The sequence below is a fragment of the Polyodon spathula genome, chromosome 12, assembly GCF_017654505.1.
Source record: "Polyodon spathula isolate WHYD16114869_AA chromosome 12, ASM1765450v1, whole genome shotgun sequence".
Classification (NCBI taxonomy): domain Eukaryota; kingdom Metazoa; phylum Chordata; class Actinopteri; order Acipenseriformes; family Polyodontidae; genus Polyodon; species Polyodon spathula.
Window position 1 is genome coordinate 3,252,203 of NC_054545.1, and position 13,125 is coordinate 3,265,327.

A 13,125-nucleotide genomic window follows, 5' to 3' on the forward strand; every position below is an offset into this window, starting at 1 on the left:
GTGACGTTTCTGAGAGTACGTTCTACTCAAGGACTGAATCCGTGACGTCGAAGGGAGTCTGCGCTCTCTGCCGGTAGAGTGGAAACAGCAAGGCAGGTTACTGCAGCTGAGGGGAGAGGAGACAGGGCAGCTGGAAATATCAATGTTTTTATTACTTACCTTCCGTTCTCCAGAAATTATAAATTCCCCCCAGACATATACAAAGTTCAGGTGTGCTACCGGGGTCATTTATACAACCTGACATTGCCTTCTGTTAATTTGTAATTAGTTAGAGAACGACGTTTATTTGCGGACTGTTGCTTTAACGCGGATTACTAATGACGTAATTGAAGTTACCGTGAAACAGTTTATACTCTATTCCTATTGTATTTATTTGTTATTTGTTTGTTATTTATTTATTTGTAAAAACACTGCTTAAAGTTAAAGCGCGTTGTTGTTTTTTGCTCGTTATTTTTCTTTTCATTTCATTGTCTTACCCTATTAAAGCGAAGAAATATCAAGAACTTAAAGGGCTGCTAACAGTAAGGTGAGTTTCAGAGCCTTTTGTTTCTTTTGTCATTTACTTGCAGGAGGGAGGTGACGGTTAATATTATTAAACACCACCCGGGGATGTGACTTGTTCCCTTGAAATATCCAATTTTCCCATTTAAAATACAATGTGTGTAGTTGTTTTAGTTCAGCTGTTGAACTCAAGGACAGCATTTTCAGTCGTTAGGATGTGTAATTTAGAACCGGGAAAACCATATGAACAAAAAAACCCAAACCAACACAATACCCATAATATGCCAATATCACCCCACAGCTGTGAACCATAACTCTCAACTCCACAAGGTCTAACGTATACAACAGTCCTGAGATTACAATAACTATATTTTAAAACAGTAAATGTTAAACCAGAATCCCTTTGATTGGCTGAGGCAGTGGTACTTGTTTTGCCCTGCGAGTTAACATTGTGCTGTGCTTTTGTGTAGCAATGCATAAGAAACGCGTTGCTGCTGTGTGACCTCTCAGCTGTTGTTTTGTGGGTACAGAGTAAACAAACTGAGGTATGCCAGTAATGACTGGGCTTTCCTGGGTAAATAAACTACCATGAAATCAGCAATAAGTTCAAGCTTAAAGGAACCGACTTTCTCGACTTACGAGAGAGCATATCAAAGCATTCACTGTAGGTTCCAGTATAGTTCGGGTTTGTTCATATTTCTGAACTGCTGCCATTTCATTGGGCCCACAGTTTCAGAAACACATACAAGCAACATTGTAATAAATATGATCAGAAAGCTTTTGGAAGCTGTTGAAAAGACATTCCATGAAAAAAAAAACAGAGAGAGAAAATGTTAGGGTGTAACTACTGTATACTTAAGCTTGTAGTGTGTAGTTCTGGCAACATATACAAAGTTTAACAACTAAATTTAAAACTAATTGCTATAACAGAAAAACTAAAATAACAGTATTTATTTAAACTGTGATTATCATTGCCATTATAATGTCACATTTTGGGCTGTGTAATGGAAATTCTGGGCAGGACACCCACAAACTAATTCCTGAGGGTACTGAAGCTGAAGTTAATAAGGAAATAAAGCACTATACATGACAGGGCAGGTTGTCTTCTGCTGAAGAGACCTTTGCAAACTAACTGATTTGTGGATCTGCCTGTATGGTCTCCCAAATATTTCTTTGATGGTGCACAGATTTAAAATAAATAAATAAAATAAATAAATCCCTGTACTTTTGAAAAGGAAAATCTTTTTTTTTTTTTTTTTTTTTTTTTTTTGTATAGTCAAATTCATAGGAAAGAGCCAGTATATACTGGAAAGGCTTGTTTTGCCTTGGCTTAAGCATTTGAACATTTTACAATGTATATAGATAATGTTATTTAAACGATCTAGAATCAGATTTTTTTATTATTTATTTATTTAATTCAAGTGAACCAATGGTTCATGTAATTTGTCATGCATATATATATATATATATATATATATATATATATATATATATATCTAAAGGCATAATTAACATTGCATTTTAATTTTACTATACAGCATTACAACATGTTTCCACAGTCATTCGAAACAATTACTTGCTAACACAGTGCAGAGGCATCACTCCTACTTATGGCTTAGTTCAATTCTTAACTCTATAGTTTGTTTGCTGTTGTTCAACTTAAGTGTGAATTGATTGTCGCAGTAATAAGCAGCTTTCTACTTGAAATAAGATTTCAGTACAACAAAGCGTGCCTGTGCAAGGGATTTAGGAACTCAAATGTAAATCCCTGCTCCTGGTATCTGGGACAGAGCCAGCAGCCAAACATTGTGTGCGAAACAGTGAGAACTAACAGCAGTGAGGTGAGGGAAGTGCAGCATTTGTTTGACATATTTGTAGACGGTTCAGATTTTATACAGTATAAGGTTTGGATATTGCCCACAGGCTCGAGCAGAGTAGGGCATACAGTCATTGCAAAATTGATCTACAGTGAAAAAAAAATAAGAGGTTAGTTTGTTGGCACAGATTTTCTGCTGGTTTACATTAAAACAATGAAGAATAGCTGCAGCTGCTCTGTGCATTCCAGCTGGTATCCCTATGCACCTGTTCTTTTAAGGCTTTAGATGTGGCTTGCAATATGATTGCAGAAGACAATTTAAAGCATTTTGAAAATGGTACTTTTGCTTCGTTTTTTATCGCTGAAATCGCAAATGCTGCTGCATGCGGGCAGAACAAGTTTTCTTTTTTCTTCTCATGGTATACCGCAAGATTTAGAAAAACATTTGATACCTTATTTTTAGTACAAATTACAGTGTAGGAACACAGTGCTGGAAAGTGAAGCGTTCTGGAACTGAAATTGCGTGAGTGGAGGGAGATCATGCCAGGCTTCTCCTTCGCTGTCTGTTTAGAAGTAAGCATGATTCTGCTTGTGCCTTGCAATTGCAATGCTGCATATATTGCTGATAAAAAATATATATATATATAGCTGTGAATTTCAAATATCCCCCCCTGAATCTCAAAGTACATTTTAAGCGCTTCCATTTCTAATGTACCGTGGCGTGTATAAATCATGTTCATTTTGGTTTAAGTTGTTACTGGTGTAAAGTGTATTTTCTGCAGTGGGTGCAAAATAAGTGACATCTTTTGCATCTTCTCTGTCTCCTGCAACACAAACTATAGATAAAGCTATTATTATTATTATTATTATTATTATTATTATTATTATTATTATTATTATTATTATTATTATTATTCATCTTAGTCAAATTATCCTGTCCTGCAAAAAAAAACAAAAAAAACAATGATTAGATTTGAACTTCTACTTTAGACCGTACTCTACATGTTTTTATCATTCTGTGGTGTGTTTTATTCATCTGCCACAGGGTTGTGTTGTTAATTAGACAATGTCTAGGTTGCTTTATAAATGAAGAACAAAAAACTAATTTAAATCACATAAAACACATAGTGTGTTTTAAGACTTTAATTTGCAGTTACTATATAAAGTAACTTCAGTCGTATGTCAAGTAGTCATCTATTCTTAATTAGCCAGATCCCTGACATCACTGCCATTTTAGGAAATTGGATACATTTAAGTAATTTGAACTTTGCAAGTTTGAGCCAACACACTTGTAGCACTAGCGATTCTAAACAGACTTTAAAAAGCATGGAACCCTGTAAGTTTGAATTAAGTACACCCATAAACTTTATTTTAAGTCCCAAGCTTTGTCCACTGCAAGCCAACGGTTTTGATGTCCCAATATATCTTTGTTTTAGGGGGCACTTTTCCTTCAGCATACCCACTTAAGTTGGAAAGTACTAAATTATTGCCAGTTCCAACATCTGAAAAACTAGCCGTACGTCAATGAAAAAAAAGGGATGTAACTAAAGGGGATTGGTTGATTACTTGGGTTGCTGTGGCAGTTTGCCAAGCCCTTATGTCTTTATATACAGTAAACAGATGACAAGACGAGGGTGCTTTATTGCCTCTCTCTCTTTCTCTCTCGTTCTCTCTGTCTGCCCTTTCTCTCTCTCTCTCATTCTAGGCTAGTGTCGTGAATAAAATCAGCATTCCTGATCCAGGCAGAACTTTCTGTTTCCGTCAGCAATCTAAAGGTAATCTGAAGTAGAATCTCTGAAGATGATGCAGCCGAGGTCCATCCTGTTCGTGATGTTGCTCTGCTCCCTGACTGGAACTCTCCTGGCTGAAGTCGAATTCTTGACCCATGATTTTTCGACCAGCTTGAAAAACATCCTTCCAACCATGACCCGACCTGTCAACACCAGCCGCAGCTTCTATGGCATCATGTTTGACGCAGGGAGCACAGGGACCCGAATCCACATCTACAAGTTCATTCAAAAAGCTTCAGGTACTCTCCGTTCTCTGTAAATGTCAGGCACTGTCATGTACAGTTGGTCAGGAAGGCTACAGTTAGCTCATTCAGAAATCCACCCACATAATGTGGTTAAGAAACAGCTGCTTTTTTTTTTTTTTTTAATATATAATTCAGTCACTTCGAAGCTATAGTATACAGCCTAATGCTGCGGGGGTACAATGTGACTCAGAAAAACTTATTTTATTTGTGTTTCAGTTTCTTCTGCTTACTGTCCTTGTCTCTGTTCCAGTGATGAACAATTCTATATGAAATTGTAATGATGTCACTGCCTCAAGCCAGGGATACACAATTACATTTATCACCCTTTTTTTGTAGTAATGATCAAAATTACAAGCAGTTTTGTAGTGTGTATGTGTGTAGGGTACAGTACACAATCATAAAAATGTAAGTACAGAATTGTATTTAATATACGTAAAATGTATTTTGTATAGAAAATCTAAATCATTAGTGTTGTGCTGTATTGTAGTTTTAAAATATTTGATATTCTGGGCTTTTTACTTTAATACCCTGGAAGGCAAGAAATATATGAAGATGCTGAATTGCTTGCACATTACACAGTTAAAAACAGTTCACGGGCATGTCAGCTGTGGGAGGGAGTCGTGCTTTATATAATATTTTTTCTTTTTGTCTTAAAGCTGAACTTCCCCTTTTGGACAATGAGATTTTCCATTCTGTGAAACCAGGGCTGTCAGCCTATGCAGATGCTCCAGAGATGGTAAGATTCTTATTGTTTTATAATGATGTATTTACCATTGCTTTGCAATTACTGGTGTTCTAAAATAAATACATAGAAAATATACGCATGTTGATATGAATTGTTTCTTTTTAGATATTATTTCGCCATTATGTATGTAGAAATTCAGTCCTGAATTACCAGCAAAAAGATGCCAGTAATTTGCATATGCACGGTTTACATGCATTTCTGACCTGACAATAACAACTACAAATCTGCTTTCAGCTGCAATTGTTATTTCTGTTCATAAGGAAAAATGCTTTCCACATGCTCTTTCATATGCAGATGCAAGACATTTAAATCCTTGGCAATGCCTGGGAACTTTTTTTTTCTTAGTTTTAGTATAAGTTTTACTGGTTATTGTTTGTGTGTGTGTGTTTTCTTGCTTATGTCAGGTTTGTTACAGTGAATTTTATTTGATTGTTTTTCAGGGTGGAGATACAGTGAGGCAGCTGCTGAAGATTGCAAAACACTCGGTGCCTAAAAAACAGTGGAAGAAGACCCCAGTGGTTTTAAAGGCTACAGCAGGACTCCGGCTACTTCCAGATGAGAAGGCACAGGCTCTGCTTGAAGAGGTACTTTATAGTATGGTCATTTTTTATAGAAAAATAGGGTCTAGACATAACAAAGTATCGATCAACCACCAAGTATTTGCGTCTGTTGTAAAAACCTCTAGCAACTTTGTTAACTGTAGAACTGGCTGTGCATTTGAAGCAGGCTGATCTATTTTAAGTGCATTGCCTTGCCATTGCTGTCACTAAAAGGATGTCAGCCCCTTTATCTAACAGAAGAGAGCTTCCTGATGCAATGACTATTTCTAGTAACTAATGCAATATTTTTGTATGTATTGCGCTTTGTGTGTGACCCTCAAGCAGAGGTTTAGGATAGGCTCTTAGTTAGCATGTGGTTAGGTTAGGGGTTTCAGACTCAGGTTTGGCAACCTGTGTTTTTGAAGGCTTTATATTTCTTTGGGTTTAGTATGAAAAGCATCATACAATCTGTACAGGAAACCCACATATCTACAATCAGTGGGAAATACAGTAGTTATTCTGTGTTTTATTTGAACCATTAACACAAGCCTTTGTTTCCAGGTTCAGGAGGTCTTTGAAGAATCACCATTTCTTGTACCAAACAACAGCGTTAGTATAATGGATGGAACAAACGAAGGTAAGGGAAGATTAGACCAGGTAAAGCTGATAGCTGGATGTTACTGAGTGGTGAGACAGCAATGTAGGTGTTCCTAAGGGAAATGTGAAGAATCATTTTAGCGTATCTTTCAGATTACAATCTTTAGGTTATAATAACCTGTTATTACTTTTTGTAGTCACCAACCCAGTTTGTCAGCACTTCCACCCACAATTGCTGTAAAATGTACCTCCACACCTCTCACTAAGTCATTATGTATTCCTACAGGGTTAGATATGTAATACTGCTGTCATTTTATAGGTCCCAGACGTGCACTCATAGTCAGTGTGAAGTAATTAGCTGGGTTTTTATGTTGTGTGTTTGTTTATTTATTTATTTAAGTCATTTTAAAAGTAATTTACTTAAGGCACAATGACGGACTGACATTGGTCACTTAATAATAATAATAATAATAATAACAGTGGTTCTGCCAATGTCTTTAGCTCCACTCAATACAGCAGTCCTGGAAACTAATCCAGACCATTTTCTTTGTTTTTTATTTTTTATCTATCTATCATATATATATATACACACTTTTTTATTAAGAAACTGTTTAGTTAGCCTTAACGCTAAAGAAAGAAAAGGAAATAAAAATCTAGAGACAGGTTTGCACAGGGCAGAATGCCAAGAAACACGGCCGGCACAAGTCCTTACACTGCCAAACCAAACCCCAGACAACAGAGCCGCTGCTAACATTTTAACACCATGTGAAACTCCCTTGAAGTGTCTTCTACAAAATTACATTTATGGCAGCAAGTCAGGATTCGTGGTGAGGAAATACCAATGTGTAATAAGTATGCCAGAAATGTGAGATTTTTACAAATTGTTGCAAGAAAATTGTGCCAAAGGAAAGAGCAGCTTCTTGATTTTGTGTCTCTCTCTTTTTTTTTGTCTCTTTAGGAATTTTAGCTTGGGTAACCGTAAACTTCTTAACAGGTAAAGTACTGACAGTTTTGTTGCATATTGCATAGTTGTAGCATGTATTTATTGAGATTACACGGCATGCATCTTAAAGTCTTCAAGTGTCAATTTCTGTACATCTCACTAATAGAATGCAGGAAATAATTAGACTCTCGGTATATAGCAGTGTGGGCCTTTGCAGCTTTTAATGTGAGACTCACCCTGCACCTTGTGTACGGCTCATTTACAATTTTGCAATTTGCATGGCTTGCAGGTATGTTTCCTGTCTTCAGCTGCTGCCTATGCAAATTTGAAGCTCAAAACAAACGTTGCACCAAAATATTGATTTATTGGAAGTAGCCCATTTGAACAGGTACAGTGCATCATTCTTAAGAGACCGGTATTTCCTTTCAGGGCATCTTTACCTTAAAAGCTACAGGACTGTTGGAACCTTGGACTTGGGTGGAGGTTCAACTCAGATCACATTTCTGCCAAAAACAAATGTGAGGATGACATTTAAACTCTAGTTAGTGATTGTATGTTCTGACTTTAAAAATAAACAAATAAAAAAATTATATGATGCTTTTTTTACATTTTAGAAAACCCTTCTATCAGCCCCCCAGGATTACATTGCAAAATTTGAGATGTTTAACACAACTTACCAGCTGTACACTCACAGGTAAGTGTGCAGAATTGCTCTTGTAGTTGTACTGTACTGGTAGCTGAGTTACTATAATTGGAATGTGGTTCAGTAGTGTGGAATAACCAATTATAGGTTCCACTTGTAAAACACTGTAAATGTCAGATGGCTTTTACATTATTGTATACATGCGTTACAGCTTATTGGTCTGCTGTAGTACCTCATTTAATGCACCAGATTCCCGAGGGGTGTTTGTATCTTGAATAGTGTGTTTGTCTTCATTGGGCAAGTGACACTTTGGAGGGTTTACTGAATTTCCCAACCAAGTGTAGCCAGCAGTATGTGTTAAACTGCTTTGATTTTGTAACCCTGCCAGTGAGTACAGCTCTTCTGAGAAGTGATGTAGATTATGTTGTTGTTTTTACCATATGTAGAGGGAAGTTGATTATATTGTTGTCTTTGTTTCTCACATTTTTATTTTATTGGCATATTACTTGACTTTCATGAAAGGATTATAAAGGATGCTGTGTTTTATTTTTATGCTGATTTTTATTTTTCAGCTACCTGGGTTGTGGATTGTATGCGGCTAGACTGGCAACTCTTGGGGCACTTGGAAATCACGGTAATGTAAATGAGACGTTAAAAACCCCTGTTAAATCAGTGTGTTTTCTTGTGTTTCTGTTTTTGAAATGCTAGTTATTAAATTATTCAGTTCATTCCACACTGTTAGTCTCTCTGTGTCCCACAGAATTGTTCTTCTGTTTCACTAGTATTACATATTCAACTCCAGCACTCAGAGTGGCATTGAGATATCTTTAAAGTTATAATGAAACATTTTAACAAAAAAAAAAAACCTTCAATTTTTTCTTTTTTTCTCTCTCTCTCTCTGTCTAGCACAAAATAAAGTATACACAAGCACATGTTTTCCAAAGAGGTTTAAAGATGATTGGACTTTTGGTGGAATAACATACAAAGTTAGCGGGAATCCAGATGGTAAGTGAAACATTGATAATAGTAAATGCTGTACATGGTAGCTGCTTCAGGTTGAGCTGTTGAAGAGACATATATAAATGCAATAAACATGTTTTGCTCAAGACAGTTTGGAATTATCTATCTTAGCTTAAACCTTTTAATGGTGGGGATGTTAGTAACTGTATATTAAACTGCAATGAAAATGTCAATCAGCATCTAAAATAACACGGTAGCTTTGCACCACAGTCAAGTATACAGAGAGCTCTGGGCTGTTTACTGTGTGGTTATTTTTTAGGCAATACCTGGTTTCAGTTTTGCCCCTCCCAGTCATGTGGTATATACCCCGAGGGGTATGCAGAATACTTTGCTGGTGAAACTGTTTTGGTTTTTAATGTACTTAGACATGTGCCCTTCACCAGGGCAGGGCAATCTGTAATTTTGGGGGCTTTTTTTGTAAAATCTACGTAAATATATATTTTGTTAATGAAACCTGTATATAGGAGAAAGGAAGGTTTGCATTCATCATTTCTATATGAACAAACACATTTTTTTGTTTTTGTTTTCTAAATGGATTGTCATTACAATAACTTACAAGGATAAAAGGAGTGGGGGACAGGGCACTGTTTTCTTTAGGGAAGTTCTTCGCTTACGTTTCCTTTCTGTTCTAGGATACACGGGGTACAAACACTGCTACCAGGAGGTGGTGAAAGTGGTAAAGGGAACTGTCCATCAGCCAATGGAAGTGAAGGCCAGCTCTTCCTTTTATGCCTTCTCTTACTACTTCGACCGGGCTGTAGAATCAGGACTGATCGGTGAGTCACACAAAAGAGCTTAAGATTAAACAAAGCCCTCTTTAAACCTGTGATTACCAGTCGGCTCTCGAAATAAACCCACCCCGAGAATGCACCGTATATGTTTTATTTTACTCTTCTCTTGCAGATGGACAGAAAGGGGGTATTGTAGAAGTCCGAGACTTTAAAAAGAAAGCCAAAGAAGGTAAGGTTCTGGATTTGCAAACTCATATCAGGTAGACTTCTAGCCTCCTTAACCTGGCCTGCCTTAACATTGCTTTGGGTCCTAGAAGCAAGCAACCCATGCCAATGCCCAAGCATGTCCACGGTTTTGTGTTTTGTGTGGACTTTCGTTGCAAGGCATTGGGATCAGATAATAAAGCAGTGAGGCAGATTTGCTGGTATTAAGCCTGTAGGTGAATTGGCCTTAAAATAAACCACAATGTTATAGTTGTTATGCCTTGGTGCATTAGCTGGTCCTTTAGCTTGTCAACTCAACTTGATATTCTACCAAATTGCTGATGATTAAGAGGTGAGATGTCTTTTATTGGGACCTGGCCTAGATAGTACAGGCACCAATAAGGTTATGAAGGGCATAACTAATAAGAGCTGAACTCCACCAGGGTTGGGACAGTAGAGAACAGCTGCTGGTCTGAGCTGTCTGTTTCCAGTTTAGCAGGATAGAATTCAGGGCACCTGACTGCTAATTTGCAGGTAGATTGCTTCATTGGCACAGTGCCAAGTACTGTACATGTACTTTTGGTACTGTCTTTGCTGTACTGTGTTGTATGTGTAGAACCTGTATGCAATGTATGACTCTGTGTAAGATGTAGTCTGTACAGTAATTATTAGCAATTAAGGTGGTTTGTTTTTCATTAAAAGTAACCATGTATGCCAATGAGCCAGGGTCTCGATCAAAATTTCAACTATTAGGACTTCATTTGCTAGTTTTAAAGACAACGATTAGCACTAATCTTGGACTACTTTGCATAGGGTAAGGTAGTTCAAGATTGTTGGTAATCGAGATATTTGAAACCAGCCTTTATGTTGTGTGTTTTTTTTTTTTTTTTTTTTTTTTTTTTTGCATATACTTTTAAATCAGTCATGAGTCAAGTTAACCCTCATACCAAATGTTATCCTCCCTGCTTTAGTGTGCAATAAAATGACAAAGTACCGTCCAATAAGTCCATACCTGTGTATGGATATGACTTACATCACTGCCTTACTGAAGGATGGATTTGGATTCAAGGAAAGCACATTGTTACAGGTAAGCAATCCCTAGAAGGATTGGTAGCTTTATAGGAACAAGAGAAGACTTGAAGCAGTTTGAGCTATTTTGTGCTTTGTTAGGATTTTCATTACTTCATCCAGATTTTAAGTTCATATGCAATGGAATATGTTATTCCTTTCTTGTCAGTGTGTTTTATTGTGAAGACACAGCGAGTATGCTAGGGACCAGGTTGAGCAGCATTTTAAAGCCACCCATTCACTCCTTTTTATAATAATAGCACCGTCTTGTGGATATATATAAAAAAAAAAAAATCCTCCAAGTGTCTTGCATGTGCAAACTTTGTATAGGAGCGCAAGTAACACCAAGTATACTCCACATGAATAGAGGCTTGGAACGCATAGTTTATATGTTATGTAAATGGGATAATAAGTTGTTTCTGCTCTTGTTCACAGCTGACCAAAAAGGTGAATAATGTTGAGACAAGCTGGGCCTTGGGAGCTGCTTTCCACCTGCTGCAGTCACTGAAGATGCCCTGAAGGCAGAAGGCAGACACAGCGGGTTACAGATATGGAACATTCCAGCCGGCCTGACCAACTCTGAATAACAAAAATAAAAGCCCATGTCTATTCAACACTGCCATAGGTGTTTTTAGGTTGATTGGTTAATTTAACAGTTAGGGTTGGGGAAAAAAGATGCATGGCAGTTTGAGCCATTTCCTGTTTTACTATGTGCTTATTTAGACACAGCCTCTTGATTTTAAAGATGGTTAAAGTTCACTGGAAAATCTGAAATTCATCAAACTTCTATGCAAGGGGCTTATTCACATACTTATTTCTTTTAATATCAATTTGGTTTTAAACATCTGTATATATTTTGTATTTTTAACCCATACATATCAAGCAAGTGTTTTTATATGTGCAACTGTTTACATTTAACTTTCTATAGAGCAAAAGTGCTGTCTTAATTACAAACTTGCAGGGATAATTTAGAAAGCTAAGACCCTTTGCAAGTCCACAGTTGACCATATTGAATTCCAAACTAGCTTGTTCAATAATTTTACTCAATTGGGAACTATTTATTGCTTTTATTGCACAAAACACTTTAATTACAGATACTGTAAGTAAGATTATTGTGATCACTCGTTAAGTGATTATCAGTTCTACAGATTACATTTTTATTGGTGAGACTATATAAATGCCACTACAGCTCAGGGTGCTGAAAAAAACCACACTCACAGCAAGTGCAGTAACAGCCACTGAAGGGTCAGCTTTAATATTAGACACAGCTACAGTACTTCTATTTGTAGCAGAACTTAAGCTAGCAAATTATTACATAGTATTTATAGTAGCTTGGCCACATTGGCTATCATACAGCCAACTGCCTGGTGATGGTTTGCCAGGGACAGCTTGCTGAATAGGCAAACCGTTTACAGTGTATTGCTAATCCATAGACTGTGTTTGCAATGGTTAAACATGCCCTACCGTTCAATTTTACAAACCTATTTGAACCCTTTGGCTATTATTGGAGTAGGTCATGCAGTAAGGGTTGACTAGAGACGATGCACAGTGTGCAAAAAGGGATTACACTGCTGATTAATCAACAAGTGGACATCATTTTACATGTGTGATTGTCCACAAAAGCATGGTGCTATAACAATAATAATAATAGCTTAAAACAGAACATACATGGATATCATAAGAAGCAAATATGCAACCAGGATAAGAACACAGAGCTGGCACTTCAGTGACTTGCTTTAAGCACGTATGACTCATGCACAGCTCCTATTTATTATATTAGTAGGTGCAAGCCTGTTTTAAAGATAGTTCACGGTTTATGTACAGAATTAAGAGAAGTAGGACCCACGGCAAGATTCCATGTTTTTATTTTCTTTGATGCTAAGATAGAGGCATTTAAAAAATGTTAATCATTTTAATATATCTTATTTATTTCAATAATAATTAAACCTTATTGAACTGTATTGATGAATTCTTGCTTTTTTTGCTGTTAAGGGGACGATGCATTTCTATTGTGTTTTGTTGGTTGTTCCAAATAAAATTGTAAACTTACATTTTTACAAACTGTACTAATAAAAGAATGTTCTTATTATTCATTGATATATGAATGAACCAGTACAGGTGCCACTGTTTTGTTTAACTGTCATTGTGTCTTTGTATTGGGAACAAGCAGGTACGTTTCTCCATTGATAATGGCAATGATGTTGATTCTCAGTAATACGAAACTGTTTCAAATGTAATTTTTATATATATATATTTCTTTTATTAAAATACTTCAGATTTTTA

General features: G+C 36.6%; 1 protein-coding gene across 2 annotated transcripts; it reads left to right on the forward strand.

The window, feature by feature from the left end:
• The first annotated feature begins 55 nt into the window (after positions 1 to 55).
• Positions 56 to 13,125, forward strand: LOC121324947 (ectonucleoside triphosphate diphosphohydrolase 5-like). 2 transcript variants are annotated; one of them, XM_041267158.1, is made up of 14 exons: positions 56 to 526; positions 4,023 to 4,346; positions 5,009 to 5,088; positions 5,538 to 5,681; positions 6,198 to 6,273; positions 7,192 to 7,227; positions 7,606 to 7,694; positions 7,791 to 7,870; positions 8,392 to 8,453; positions 8,726 to 8,824; positions 9,472 to 9,615; positions 9,743 to 9,799; positions 10,746 to 10,861; positions 11,278 to 13,125. In XM_041267158.1, exons 2-14 carry the CDS (start codon positions 4,118 to 4,120, stop codon positions 11,359 to 11,361), a joined length of 1,296 nt encoding a protein of 431 aa, XP_041123092.1. In that variant the 5' UTR covers positions 56 to 526; positions 4,023 to 4,117; the 3' UTR covers positions 11,362 to 13,125. The 2 variants fall into 2 exon arrangements, with proteins under 2 accessions (XP_041123092.1, XP_041123093.1); XM_041267159.1 differs by having other exon boundaries at positions 4,083 to 4,346.

What these genes read in the sequence shown, in the direction of transcription:
- LOC121324947 (XM_041267158.1), top strand. Translation starts at nt 4,118, where the DNA reads ATGATGCAGCCGAGGTCCATCCTGTTCGTGATGTTGCTCTGCTCCCTG. An exon ending in GTTCATTCAAAAAGCTTCAG is followed by an intron (nt 4,347 to 5,008) that starts GTACTCTCCGTT and finishes TTTGTCTTAAAG; the next exon opens with CTGAACTTCCCCTTTTGGAC. An exon ending in TGGGGCACTTGGAAATCACG is followed by an intron (nt 8,454 to 8,725) that starts GTAATGTAAATG and finishes CTCTCTGTCTAG; the next exon opens with CACAAAATAAAGTATACACA.